We start from the raw sequence: 14,082 nt of genomic DNA on the forward strand, positions 1-14,082 counted from the left end.
ACTCAGAAGGCAGAGGCAAGAGAATCTCTGAGTTCGAGGCCAGCCTGATCTACAGAGTGAGTTCCAGGACAGCCAGGGCTGTTATACAGAGAAACTCTGTCTCAAAAAAAGAAAGAAGTGGTGACGCACACCTTCAATTCCAGCACTCGGGAGGCAGAGCCAGGTGGATCTCTGTGAGTTTGAGGCCAGCCTGGACTACCAAGTGAGTTCCAGGAAAGGCGCAAAGCTACACAGAGAAACCCTGTCTCGAAAAACCAAAAAAAAAAGAAAGAAAAAGAAAAGAGCCTTTAATCCCAGCACTAGGGAGGCAGAGGCAGGCGGATCTCTGTAAGTTCGAGGCCAGCCTGCTCTACAGAGCGAGATCCAGGACAGGCACCAAAATTACACAGAGAAACCCTGTCTAGGGGGGAAAAAAGAGAAAGAAAAGAAAGAGGCAAGATTTACTACAAAAACTGGGAGTTTATGGCCTAAAGAGAGAAACATTTAGGCCACTCATCATTTCTAGGATCTAGACTCTTTGTGGACCTTCCAGTGCATGATGCTGGCAGCCTTGAGCAGGGGTCTAAGGTTTCTTGCTTTCCACATGCTTTGGAACCAGCTTGTAGAACTATGCCATGCCATGCTTAGAGCCCTAAGCTAGGTTTCCAGCTGATGGACGCCTGTCTTAACTATTTCAGCATATTGCCACTAATATGGATAAGAAAAATCAAGCACTGATAAAACTTGAACCCTAAAAGAATTTGCCTAAGTATTTGCAAGATAATGATAAAAATGAGGTCCTTGGGGCTGAGTGACGGCTCAGTGGTTAACAATATTCATTACTCTTACAGAGGACCTGCATTTAGTTCCCAGCACCAACATGGTGGCTCAGAACCATCCGTAACCCCAGTTCCAGAGGATCTAACTCCCTTCTGACCTCTGGGGCCAGTAAGCATGCACATGGCATACATATATGCATGCAAGAAAAACACTCATTCATATAAAATAAAACTAAAAAAAAAATCAGGTCCTTGATCAGGCTGCAGTGGTATGCACATAATTCCCAGCTACTTGGGAGAATAAAGGAGAATCACAAGTTCAAGTCTAGCCTGGGCTACAGAGGGAAAAATCTGTCTCTAAAAAAGGCAATCCCTCTTCCCTACTTACCTAATCAGAATGTGGAGGAGCTTTCTCACAAGGAAACTGTCCTGTGCTAAGGATATGATAGATAGTAGATGAGCTAACTGGGGTCCCCGAGTCATGACCGAGCTGTGCAAGGTCTGACTAGAAGTTATGCTGCCAGAGATGATGGGACATCAAGGAAAAAATCATCTTATCTGTCCCCCCCCCCCCCACATTACCATGTAAAGCTGAGAGTGACCCTTAAATGGTTCTTATCACCCCCCAATGTTGGTGGAGAAGGATTAGTCACTTGAAGAGCAGGACACAGCTATCTTTTTGTGTCCAGGGTATTCAAACACTGTGGATCTACCAAGTGCACACTGTGAATAAGGGGCTTGGACTCCGTAGAAGCCATACATAAGAGTGTAAGGGCTTTCTGGAGACTTTATGTATTCCTTTCGTCAGTAACTAGCTGACACCCTATGGGGTATGTTCTATGATTAATGAATTCTGATTTTATTATTTAAAGCTGTCCTGGAACTTGCTTATGTAGACTGGCTGGCCTCAAACTCAGAGATCTGCCTGCCTCTGCCTCCTGAGTGCTGGGATTAAAGTTAGGTGCCACCATGATTGGCTTTCATGTTAATTTGATGTGTATGGTTGTTTTGCCTACATGTATGCCTATGCACCACTATGTGCAAGAAGCTTGCAGAGGCCAGAAAATGGTATCAGATCCCCTGGAACTGGAGTTACAGATAGTTGTGAGCTCCCATTGGGGTGCTGGGAACCAAACCTGGGTCTTCTTAAAACAATGAGCCATCTCTCCAGCTCCAAGTACTGATATTTAAGGGGTCATACAAGTCAGTATTCCCTTTAGAATTCCAATGAATCCATTCTGCTTGGGCTCTGAAAGGCAGAAACCTTTACTTTTTCTCTAGGATACTTGGACCTTCTGGTCCATTCCAAGATGGCAAGAGATATAAGCTGCTGAAACCACAGGGAGAAACTCCAGAGGAAAACACAGGCTCCAGGGCTGACAAGAGGGCTCAGTGGGGAAAGGTGCTTGCCACCAAGCCTGAGAAGCTGAATTTGAGCCCTAGGCCCCACATGGTAGAAAGAGAGAACTAACTCCTGTAAATTGTCCTCTGACCTCCACATGTATTCGCCACCCCCTCCCTGATACACAAAATGAATAGTGTAATAACAAATAGTTTTTTTAGAGCCAGGCAGTCGTGGCGCATACTCAGGAGGCAGAGGCAGAGGCAGGTGGATCTCTGAGTTTGAGGCTACCTTAGTCTACAGAGCGAGTTCCAGGACAGCCAGGATTATACAGAGAAACCTTGTCTCAGAAAACCAAAAATGTGTGTGTGTGTATTATATATACTTGTGTATATATTTATATATGTATATAAATGTATAAAATATATAAATACATATACATATATTCACTCCATAGACCAGGCTGGCCTCAAACTCACAGAGATCTGCCTGCCTCCTGAGTGTTGGGATTAAAGGCGTGTGCTGCCACAATTTAGTTTTATATATATATATTTTTTTTTCTAAAGAAAACATGGGTTCCAGAAATTATAGCACAGCTCTGAGACCCATGAGGGCATAGAAAGCCATCTTTTTTTTCTTTTTAATATTAGCCTTTTTCTTTTATTCAGCTTAAAAAATGTATTTGCTTTTAATGCATTGGTGTTTTCCCTGCATGCATGTCTATGTGAGGGCGTTGGATCCTCTGGAACTAGAGTTACAGACAGTTGTGAGCTGCCATATGGGTGCTGGGAATTGAACCTAGGTCCTCTGGGAAGAGCAGCCTGTGCTCTTAACCACTGAGCCCTCTCTAGCTCCATAGGAACTGGTATGTTTTGAGAGACAGGTAGCCGGAGGCAGCAAATACAGTCTAGACTAGAGGAAAATGCAGGTTATTATGGCTCTATCCTTTTCTCCACATTGCTTTGGAAGTTTTTGCCTGCTCTCTTACTGAGGAAATCATCCAGACCCAAGTACAGGTGTCTAGATGGCTAGTGTGAAGGCAGCAGCTATCCTAGGGGAAGAAACGGGCAGCCAGTGGCCATCAGACTCCCAGGTGCCAGGACTGCTGGATACTCTGAGGGAGACCACTTCCTTCCCCGCTCCCCTCTGGGACAGGGTTTCTCTGTGTGTAGCCCTGGCTGGCCTCGAACTCAGAGATCTATCTGCCTGCCTCTGCCTTCCAAGTGCTGGGATGAAGAGGTGTGCGCCACCACTGCCCAGCCGAGACTATCTCCTTTTAAAGTGATTTTTCCTCTGAGGGTTTGATGACTCCTTACTAGAACATTTGCAGGTGTTAGGAAAGCAAGTGGGAGTGATAACTACTTCTGTGGTGCTAGGGGCCATACAGTCTGGCTCATCCCTTACACTTCTCTTCACCCCTCAAAGTTCAGGTAAGTGAACAGGTGGAGTTTGGTCTCTGCTTTCCTCACTGCATTTGGCCAGCTAAAGCAGCAAGTAACTTCAGTTCAGTATGAGTTCCAAACTTAGAAGCCCCAAACAACAAGGATTTATTTATTTGCCTTGCCGTTTCCAAGGGTCAGGAATCTGGAAGTCACTTACCTGGTGGTTTTGTCCCAGAGTTCTTCTGAGGTTTCAGTTGACTTGTCAACCAGGACGCCTGACTTAGCTAATGGCTTCACTTGCATCATAGGGCTATTGGCAAATGGTTTCAGTTCTTAGTACCTGAGCCTTTTGGTGAGGTTCCTCCTAACGTGGGACTCACGAAAGCCGATGAGATCGTGACTAAGATGCACGTTACAGGGTACAATGCCTGTTCAACTCGGAGAAACAAAAGAATGCGCAGACACACACGCCCACACTGAGTCTTCACCTCATCATGTAGCAGGCAAGCTGCTGGGATTACAGGTCTGGACCACCACACCCAGCATTTCGCAGTGCTCGGGATGGAACACACAATTTTATGGATGATATGTAAACATTCTCCCAACTGAGTTCACTCCCAGCCCTCCAAATATATATTGTAAGTACAGAAAATGAAATGTTAGGACTAAGTCCTGATATAATAATAGTTAACCAAAAATATTTAAAACAGATTCTCAGAGCTGGAGAGAGAGTTTAATGGCTTAAAACACCGGCTGCTCTTCCAGAAGACCTGGGTTCAATTCCCAGCACCCACATGGTAGCTTACAACCATCTGTAACTGTAGTCCCAGGGAATCTGACCCCCTCTTCTGGCCTCCTGGGACACTAGGCATACACTTTATACACAGACATACACACAGGCAAAACACCCAAATACTTAAATTTAAAAAAGAAACAGACCCTAACTGCAATTTTTTAAAGTCCAAGCGAGGCATGGTGGCATACACTTGGAATCCTAGCACTTAGCAACACAATCAGATCCTGTCTACAAAATCGGTGGGGGTGGGTCCGGGTGAGATAGTTCAGTGGATAAAGGCACTTGCTGCCAAGCCTGAGGACCAGAGTTCTATCCCCAGGACCCACATGGTAGGAGCGAACGTACTTCCTGAAAGTTGTCCTCTGATCTCAACATGTGAGCTCTCTCTGTTTCTCCCCCGCCCCCATTACACACACAAGATTACAAAAGATAGAAAAGATTCATACAGATGGATAAGGAAGATATGTCTACCACAAATACATTTTAAGCTTGGGATAGATAGATCTATAGATATTGGTATAATACATGTATCATTTCTATCTTAATTTGCTTTCTATTGCTATTGATAAAGACCATGGCCAAAAGCAACTTGGGGAGGAAAGGGTGTATTTCACCTTATAGCGTACATCATGAAGGAAAATCAAAGCAGGAACTTGGAGGCAAGAACTGAAGTAGACTTCCGTGGAGGAATGCTGCTATATTAGTCAGGGTTCTCTGGAGTGATAGAACTTACAGAATGACTAAATATATATAGGAAGGGGATTAGAATGACTTCCAGGCTGCAGTCCAGCTCCTCCAACAATGGCTGACTGTGAACAGGAAGTTCAAGAATCCAGAAGTTGCTCAGTCCACCAGGCTGGACATCTCAGCTGGTCTTCATTCAGTATATGCTGGAATCCTGAGGAAGCAGGTTCTAATGCTAGTAAAGGAATGGACTTGCCAGCAGGGAGAAGGCAGACAGGCAAAGAGCAAAAACTTCCTTCTTCCATGTCCTTAGATCGGCTTCTAGAAAATATTAGAGGTGTGTCTTCCCACCTCAAGACTAAAAGCATGTTTCTTCCAGCCTCAAGATCTAGATTAGAAGTGGATCTTCCTGAGGAAAAAAAGAAGAAGGAAGTGTATCTTTCTACTTCAAATTAAGCAAAAATTCCCCTACTGGTGTGCCCTCCATTTTTGGAGTTTAGTTAATTCCAGATGTGGTCAAGTTGTCAACCAAGAATAGCCATCACAGCTGTTTACTGGCTTGCTCTCTGTGACTTGTTCAGCCTGCTGATACAACCTAGAACCATCTGCCTAGGGATGGCACTGCCCACAGTGGGCTGGGCCCTCTTACATCAATCATTTTTCAAGAAAATGCCCCATAGGCTTGCCTACAGGCCAAGCTAATGGAAGCATTTTCTCATATGGGGGTTCCCTCTGCCCAGATGACTTTAACTTGTGTCAAGTTGACAAAAAACAAAAATAACAACAAAAGCCCAACACAATATCTATGTAACCTTCTACTTAAATGGGAAAAGTGCCTTTCATATTAGCAGTTGAGAACTTAGATACTGTTAGGGCACAAAGGGCCTCGGTAAACCCAAGAGCATAAATATTAAAGGCTGTAGGCTTAGCTAAGTGTTACAGTATTTGCCTAGAATATACAAGGCCCTGGTTAGAGCCTCAACACTCCAAAAAAGGGGAGTGTGTGTGTGTGTGTGTGTGTGTGTGTGTATTCTCTGATCATATGTAATAAAACTAGCAATAACAGAAAGCTAGAAAAAAATCACTCCCAGTTTTGAGACACTAATCCTTAGATGAAAGACAAAATAAATATTTAAAATAATAAAGTATTACATGCAAAATTTGTGGAACAAAAATTTGATTAAAAGAAGAAAATATATAGCTTTAAACACATTCATCAAGAAAGAAAGGAGGGCCTGGCTGGAGAGATTGTTCATTGGTTAAGAGCACTGGCTGCTCTTCCAAAGTTCAATTCCCAGCACCCACATGATGGTTCAAGCTTCTGTAACTCCAGTTCTAGGGAATCCAATGCCCTCTTCCAGCCTCTACAGACACCAGATGCATATGATGCACAGATATACATGCAAACATAAAAATAAATTAATAAATTTGTAACTGAATTTTTTTTTTTTTTTTTTTTTTTTTTTGGTTTTTCGAGACAGGGTTTCTCTGTGTAGCTTTGCGCCTTTCCTGGAACTCACTTGGTAGCCCAGGCTGGCCTCGAACTCACAGAGATCCGCCTGGCTCTGCCTCCCGAGTGCTGGGATTAAAGGCGTGCGCCACCACCGCCCGGCCCGTAATTGAATTTTTTAAAGAAAGGAGCCAGCCATGGAGCCTGCACGGGACTGGACTAGGCCCTCTACATAGAGAGACAGTTGTGTAGCTTGATCAGCTTAAGAGGCTCCCTGGCAGTAGGATGAGAATCCATCCCTGGTGCATGAGCTGGCTTTCTGGAGCCCACTACCTATGGTGGGATACCTCGCTAAGTCTTGAGGCAGGGGGAGGGGCTTGGACCTGCCTCTATTAAGTGTACCTCCCCATGGGAGGCCTTACCTTTATGTAGGAGGGAATGGGAGGTGGGTTGGGAGGGGGAGGCTGGAGGGGTGGGAGGAGGGGGATCTGTGATTGGTATGTAAAATAAATAAAAATGTTTTCTTAATTAAAAAAAAAAAGAAAGGAGCCTGGCATGGCACCTCCCACCTGTAGTCCCAGCTCTCATGAAGCTACGGTAGGAGGAGAGTTGTGACTTAAAGGACAACTTGAGCTCGATAGTGAAGGACAGCCCAGCCACTGTTACAGAGCGATACATGAGGGGGAAGAGAGGAAGCAAACAGATAATCTAAGCATTCAACTCAAGAAGTCAGGCGAAGCTTGGTGGCTTAGGCCTGGAATTCAGCACTTGGAAGGCAGGGGGATTACCATGAGTTTGAGACTGTCCTGGGCTACATGAGACCCTGTCTTAAAGAAAAGAACAACCAACCAAAAGCTGGGTATGGTGGCACATGTCTTTACTCTTAGCACTTAGGAGGTAGGGGCAGGCAGATCTCTGTAAGTCTGAGGCCAGCCTGGTCTATATAGCAAACTCCTGGCCAGACAGGGTTACATAGTAAGGCCCTGCCTCAAAATAAAATCCACAGTGATCTCTAGTGTCACTCCAGAGGCTGAAGCAGGAGGTTGACTTGAGCCCAGGAATTTAAGGCCCCCTTAGGAAACTTAGCAAGATCCCATTTTCAAATATAAATAAAATTGGTCATGCACATCTGTAGTACTAGGCAGGAGAACCGAGAGTGTAAAGCTATCCAGGGCTATGTAGTGAGTTCCAGGCCAACCTAGAATACATAAAGAGACCCTGTCTTTAAATAAAAGAAACATTTATTTCATCTTCTTTGCTGGGAAGATTCTGGTGATGTATTAGTTATCAATTGACACCAAATTACCACAAAGCTGACTGACTACATCGGGCATGATGCTGAATGTAGTCTTTGTGATGCTCAACAGGCAAGGGAACTAGGCCCCAGTTCACAAGTTGAGCTACACAGTGAGACCCTGTCTCAAGACAAAACAAAGAAATCAACATCTCCATGGTTTTGGAAGGTCAGGATTCTGGGAGTGGCTTAGTGAGATGGTTCTGCTTCATATGCTCATAGGGTTACTGCCAGTCAGTTACCTGGAGGTGTGGATCCACTTCTAAGATAGCTGTTGGCAGGAGACCTCAGATCCATGCCACTTTAGCCCCTCTATAGGACTACTCTCGACAAACCAACAAACATTTCACAGAATGCTCAATCTTCACGAGAAAACAGAAAACTGAACTGCCTTTTTATGAGCCTGGCTTGAAAATGACACAGTAGCACTTCTGCCTCGATTATTTTGTATATTACAACTGATCCACTAAGTCCAGTCCATACTCAAGGGGCAAAGGAACTAGGCTCCAATTCTTTCATTAGGCATTTTTCTTGGAAGGGTGTGTGTGGCTGATTAGGTAGCCTAGGCTGGCCTTGAATGAAAGATCCTACTGCCTCAGCCTCCCCAAGTGCTAGGATTACTGGTTGAAGTCATCACACCCAACTAACTTGCCAAATCTTAATGGGAGCAGCATCAGTGTGCACATACCTTAAAACCACAGGTAACATCATGATGTGATTCCCCGAATCTTTACATAAAATGCAATTCCAAAAAACATCCATTTTTAAAAAATAATTTATTTAACTTTATTTTATATACATTGGTGTGAAGGTGTCAGATTCTCCCAGAACTGGAGTTACAAACCGTTGTGAGCTGCTATATGGGTGCTGGGAATTGAACTCAGGACCCCTGGAAGAGCAGCCAGTGCTCTTAACCACTGAGCCATCTCTCCAGTCCCCAAACATCCAATTTTTGTTTGCTGTTCCAATACTGGGCTGTACCATGTAGCTAAAGTTAGCCTGGAACCTGTTAAAAGCCTCAACTTTACAACTCTGCTTCAGTTTCCTGGTAGATGATGGTGAGACATCTGGCCCAAAGGCACAGTAAAACCAGACACAGCTCTCCCCTCTGCTGGGATATAAGTCAAGGGACTTGCACATACTAGGAAAGCACTCTAAAAGCAAAGCTATAGAGCTAACAGAATAAGTTGTAGAAGAGTATCTCTGGGACTTGCGGGGGGGGGGGGGGGGGAGGATTTCTTTAAAAATACAGACAAGATGGTGTGACCCCAGCACTGGAGAGGCTGAAGCAAGAAGTTTATGAATTTCAGGCTATCCTGAGCACAGTGAGGTATAGATCATAGAGTGAGAAATGATTAAATAAAAAATAAGTGTATTTAACTAACGATACTACTTACAATTTTTTTTTTTTTTTTGGTTTTTCGAGACAGGGTTTTTCTGTGTAGCTTTGCGCCTTTCCTGGAACTCGCTTTGGAGACCAGGCTGGCCTCGAACTCACAGAGATCCGCCTGGCTCTGCCTCCCGAGTGCTGGGATTAAAGGCGTGCGCCACCACCGCCCGGCACTTACAAATTTAATAACACTAAAATCCCTGAAAAATCACTGAGAAATATGGGACCATCGATGAATAGCATCTGAAGCTTAACAAATCTAGTGTTGGGGTTGGTGGTGGAATAGGGGACAGGCCTTTACAAAGTTGAACAAATTCATTCTATGAGTGAAAAAATGTTTGCCCTGAAGGCAAACAAGTTGTTATTAGACACTGAAGGCTGGGAAAGACCAAATTGTCAGGCTGTAGACTCAAACACTGCTTGCTTTGGATTTCACTATGTATTGCAAAAGTCAATCCTTTGGATCAAGAGCTATTATCCTGATTAGAGAGCAGAATTCACTCTGCGGTTGGCTTTGCATCCTTTGACGATAAGGTACCTGTTTTGCTGAAGAAAGCATATCAGGCTTAAAGAGACTGTCAGATAAGAATGAGAGCTGACGTCAGAACTGAGAAGGAGACACCAAGAGAAAGGGTCCCATAACTCGGCTAGGTGTTGGGCAGAGATGATAAAGGGGTACGGGCTAAGCACTCAAAAAATGTGGGGTCTGACATCAAGAACTCTGAAGGTGATGACTTTAGGGACATGGAGGGATAAAACATTGGGGCCTTACGGGATATGAGGTTAAAGGACTAGAAAGTAATTAAGATTGATTGCTGAGGATGGTAGTCCATTGGCACTGATCTACTGTCAGTCAGGACTTCCTATCGAAGGGGAAAAATGATGTCAAAAGCAGTGAAAATGACGTCAGGGAGGAAAAGGCTGTATGAATCAAACCATCTGTAGATGGAAAGGGGGGTGCAATCTCTAAGCCAGTAGCGAGATGCTTACAGTAGGATGCACTGAACTCATAAAGTTCGCCTCTGTTCCCGGAAGCAGCAAGGCAAATTGCTTCCTCCGCCTTCCTCTCCCACCACCCAACCCCCGCTGGCCTTAACCAATGAGCACCAACCCCCGCTGGCCTTAACCAATGAGCACGCACGCCGGGGCGCGCTGGGGGACGTTCCGTGACGTATCCGCTACGCACGCTTTATCAGGCGTCTTCCCGCGCGGCAGCCTCTCTGTTCTCCCGGTTCCGTAGAGCTCGCTGTGTCTCCAGCCTTCTGACTTTTCCTTTTCCAGGTAAGCAGCGTTTGTCTGGCGCGGGGGTCGTCCCTCGCCCACTCCCTTGCCCGCCAGGGGCGGGAGACGAGAGTAGGAAGAGTGGCGGCCGCTGACACGTAGGCTTGAGCTTCTCCGGGGAGGGCGAGGCCCCGGCTCGAAGGCAAATCTCCCAATTGTGAGACTGGCGGGCTGCATCCGAATGGGAGGAATGCCGGAAGGGACGGGCTGGGTCGGGAGCGGCAGTGACCACGCGACAACCTATACCGGCTGTCTCTTCCCACGTGACTGCCGCCATCTTGTTCTGCGGGGAAAGAGGAAATGCAACGCTGCTCTGGGCCTGCGCGACCGCACAAAATGACGGGTGTGGTGGCGTGGGAGGGTGTGGGCATGCGCGGTAGCGCTCGTCAAATGGCGGACGGGCTCGCTCTGGCTTGCTGGTTCCCGCCTTTTCGGTTTGAGTTTCTTGCCCTTTGATTTATTTCTCTGAACCCACTTTCTGGGTTCCCTGTAACTCTCAGTCTTCAGGTGTTTGACATCTCGCCACTTGCCCCACATTTGCTATTTTCCCCAATATTCCACATGCTCGCCCTATAGGATTTGCATTCTGCCATGTCTTCTGAAGAAGGAAAGCTCTTCGTGGGAGGGCTCAACTTCAACACCGATGAGCAGGCACTCGAAGACCACTTCAGCAGCTTTGGGCCTATCTCTGAGGGTGAGCTATGGACCAGCCCACGGGTTGAGGGTTTTTGGATAAAAGCTAGTTTAGTCTGGGACTGATAACCAGAAATTCTCCTTACCTTCCTACATTTCTAAGATACAGTTAGGCTACAGGATTTGGGGTGGGAGGTGTCCATTCTCTTTTCCACTTAAATGTTAGGGTGCTAACGTTTACGTTTCTGTCCCTCCCAGTGGTTGTTGTCAAGGACCGGGAGACTCAAAGATCCCGGGGTTTTGGCTTCATCACCTTCACCAACCCAGAGCATGCCTCAGATGCCATGAGAGCCATGAATGGAGAGGTGAGGTCTCCTGCCTCCAGAGGAGCCTTCTCCCTGTTTGCCGCTTTCTTCGTTCTTTCTGTTTTCCCTCTATGTCTGCCAGGGGCAGCGTGGCCACAAAGCCCCGCAGTGTCCACTCACAGGAGCATGACTGCCTTCTGTTCTAGGGGGTGGAGGGCAGCGGCAGACAGAGCCGGGCTGCCTGGGAGGCGACGACTGGTCCTGCATGAGGCCGAGAAGCCACCTGTGGATGGTTGACCTGCTCTGGGCTTAGGTAGTAGAGTCTGCAGACCTGTGGGCCTGGCCCGGAGAGGACCTCGTGAGTCTTCTGGGATGGACTCTGAAGCCTCAAACCAAGAGAGGTGTCTAGCCCTAATAGTCGGGCAGCTTAGAGGAGTGGGGAGGAGAACTCAGCCTGAGTTCAGTCAAGATGTAAGTAGTAGCAGGGGAGCACGGTGGATTCAGGTCATTTGTGGGATTCTATAGCTCCTGGTGAAGCTATTCTGGTCAGAGGAGCTTGTTCTGGAACATGGCACCCAGAATTTGGTGCCCAGCAGGAATTTCTGGGCTCTTGTCCACTTGCCTGTGCCCATTCTTCTTCGTCACTGCTCTGACTGACAGACAACCCTTCCTTGTGTCTGTCTCCTTCCCACACCTAGTCCCTGGATGGGCGCCAGATCCGTGTGGACCATGCAGGCAAGTCTGCTCGGGGAAGCAGAGGGGGTGCCTTTGGGGCCCATGGGCGTGGTCGCAGCTACTCTAGAGGTAAGTGCAGTGTGATTTGATTATGAGATGAGGCAGAGAGCTATTTGTTAGAAGCCTATGTCTGAACAACTGCTATTTTTAAATACTTCTCTGTAGGTGGTGGAGACCAGGGCTATGGAGGCGGAAGATATGACAGTCGACCTGGAGGATATGGATATGGGTATGGACGGTCTAGAGACTACAGTGGCAGGTGGGATACCTCTGGTATTGGTGGGTGTTCTTAATAAGTCAGTAGCCTAATATTTATTATCTAACTTATGCTAAGGATGGTAATTTTTACATAGTGTTCATATACTTCATGTGTTCTGCTTATACGTTTTTTTTTAAAGTTTTGTATTGTGTGGCTTGGATATATCATAGATAAATTGCCCAGCACGTGCCAAGCTGTGGGTTTAATCTCCATCACCACAAAAAAGTAGTAAAGTTTATATTGTAAATCCACGTATATAGTTTTTAATGTTACTGTCTGCCATGTAGAATACATTCCTGTAAAACAATTCCGCTTTTTCCCAGAAGCCAGGGTGGTTATGACCGCTACTCAGGAGGAAATTACAGAGACAATTATGACAACTGAAATGGGGCATGCACACATAATGTAGGTGAGACCTAAATATTGGCACTGAGTCAAACTGTTCATCAGACCAACCTGGCCTGGCCCTTTTGCTTTTCTTCTGGCCACACTACCCTTTATCTCTGCTGCATTGGTATCCTGCCCAGCCAATCTATGGGCACCATTTGACTACTCTTGCTGTTAGGTGCATGCCAGAACTAGTTGTGGGGGCAGGTGGTTGGGGGGTGTCCAAAAAGCAATCTTCTGCTCTAGAGCATGGTAGAAATAAAGAGGTGGTGTGCGGCATCTTTATCAACTCTGGGAGGTGAGCATGTTATCAGCCTGTTTCTTCCTGACATCAAAATTCTACCCCTTCTTACTATTCTCAGATACACAAGGAATAACACTTCTGATCCAGGATCGTCCTTCCAAATTGCTGTATTTATAAAGATTTTTGGAGCTGCGCTGAAACATCTGTTTTAGTACATCAAGTTCTATTTTTGAATTGAGCTCCCAAGGTAGTTTGTTAAAGACCTTTTAGAAAGCTCCATGTGTTCTTTAAACGTTTTTTTTTCCCTTTTAAAGACAAATTTTAAGACATTGGTTATGGTACCGATATTTTTTCTTTTGTCAGTTTTTGTTTAGGTTCAGGATTGTTTCTGGCCAAAAAAAGTGGCCAGGCTAATGTTTTTAAAATTAATGTGTATTTAGGGACATTTGAAAAAACTTGTATACAATGTTTATCATGGCCAGAAAGTGATTTCTGAATGTACCTATGAGCAATCTGAATCAAGATCATGGTTACCTAGAGATGTTTTTTATTCAAGATCACTGTCCTGATTATATAGAAGAGCTTCTTGAAAATGTTTGTGAATGTCATTTTTTTAATACTGGAAGAAAAGATATTCTGTTGTGTCTGATGTGTTTAGGATGTCCTTTATGGAGCTAATTAAAAGATGAAACCTGAACACAAATCAATACTGATAATGCTTTTTCCTTGTTCAACCCAGTTTACTCTATAGAAAGAACTACAGGCAAGTCAGGAGGATGGAAACTTGCAAATGTAGTGGGGTGGGCAGGAACTGCCAGAGGGTTGAGCCTTGAAGTTGAAATTAGGAAGGTTTAGATTGCTTTGGGGGTGGGTGGTGAGACAAGCTTGAACACAATTCCCTTAGGGCTAGAATTGGGTTTTCTGAAGTAATTTCTTGGTCCTTTTCACAACTATTATTTCCTTTTCTGAGCACAAGGTGGATACCCTACTTGTATGATTGTCCTGAGAGCATGAACACCTTAATCTCATGACATGGGATGCACAGAATAGTGCATTCTCCTTTCCTTAAATGATGGGGGTTGTGGGGGTAGAGATGTACTGAATGACTTTATGTCAGGCCTAAGGGAAATGTGGTTGGAAAA

The 14,082-nt window shown here is 45.5% G+C and overlaps 1 protein-coding gene and 1 long non-coding RNA gene across 5 annotated transcripts; one reads left to right on the top strand and one right to left on the bottom strand.

Annotated features, from left to right (window-relative positions):
* Positions 1-931: 931 nt before the first annotated feature.
* On the bottom strand, positions 932-10,343 carry LOC128114772 (uncharacterized). The gene is made up of 2 exons (XR_008219906.1): positions 10,238-10,343; positions 932-5,371 (listed from the first exon to the last, which is right to left on the bottom strand). It is a non-coding gene; the product is annotated as an uncharacterized LOC128114772 (long non-coding RNA).
* Positions 10,255-13,647, top strand: Rbm3 (RNA binding motif protein 3). Of its 4 annotated transcripts, none has more exons than XM_052744721.1 (7): positions 10,255-10,377; positions 10,954-11,071; positions 11,269-11,375; positions 12,014-12,119; positions 12,216-12,309; positions 12,633-12,718; positions 13,059-13,647. In XM_052744721.1, the coding sequence occupies exons 2-6, from the start codon at positions 10,969-10,971 to the stop codon at positions 12,691-12,693; spliced, it is 471 nt and encodes a 156-aa protein (XP_052600681.1). In that variant the 5' UTR covers positions 10,255-10,377; positions 10,954-10,968; the 3' UTR covers positions 12,694-12,718; positions 13,059-13,647. The 4 variants fall into 4 exon arrangements, with proteins under 4 accessions (XP_052600681.1, XP_052600755.1, XP_052600822.1 ...); XM_052744795.1 differs by having other exon boundaries at positions 12,633-12,714; XM_052744862.1 differs by having other exon boundaries at positions 12,636-12,718.
* Positions 13,648-14,082: the final 435 nt, after the last annotated feature.

Source organism: Peromyscus californicus, unplaced genomic scaffold (genome assembly GCF_007827085.1).
Source record: "Peromyscus californicus insignis strain IS unplaced genomic scaffold, ASM782708v3 Scaffold_10__1_contigs__length_136768540, whole genome shotgun sequence".
NCBI classification, from domain to species: Eukaryota; Metazoa; Chordata; class Mammalia; order Rodentia; family Cricetidae; genus Peromyscus; species Peromyscus californicus.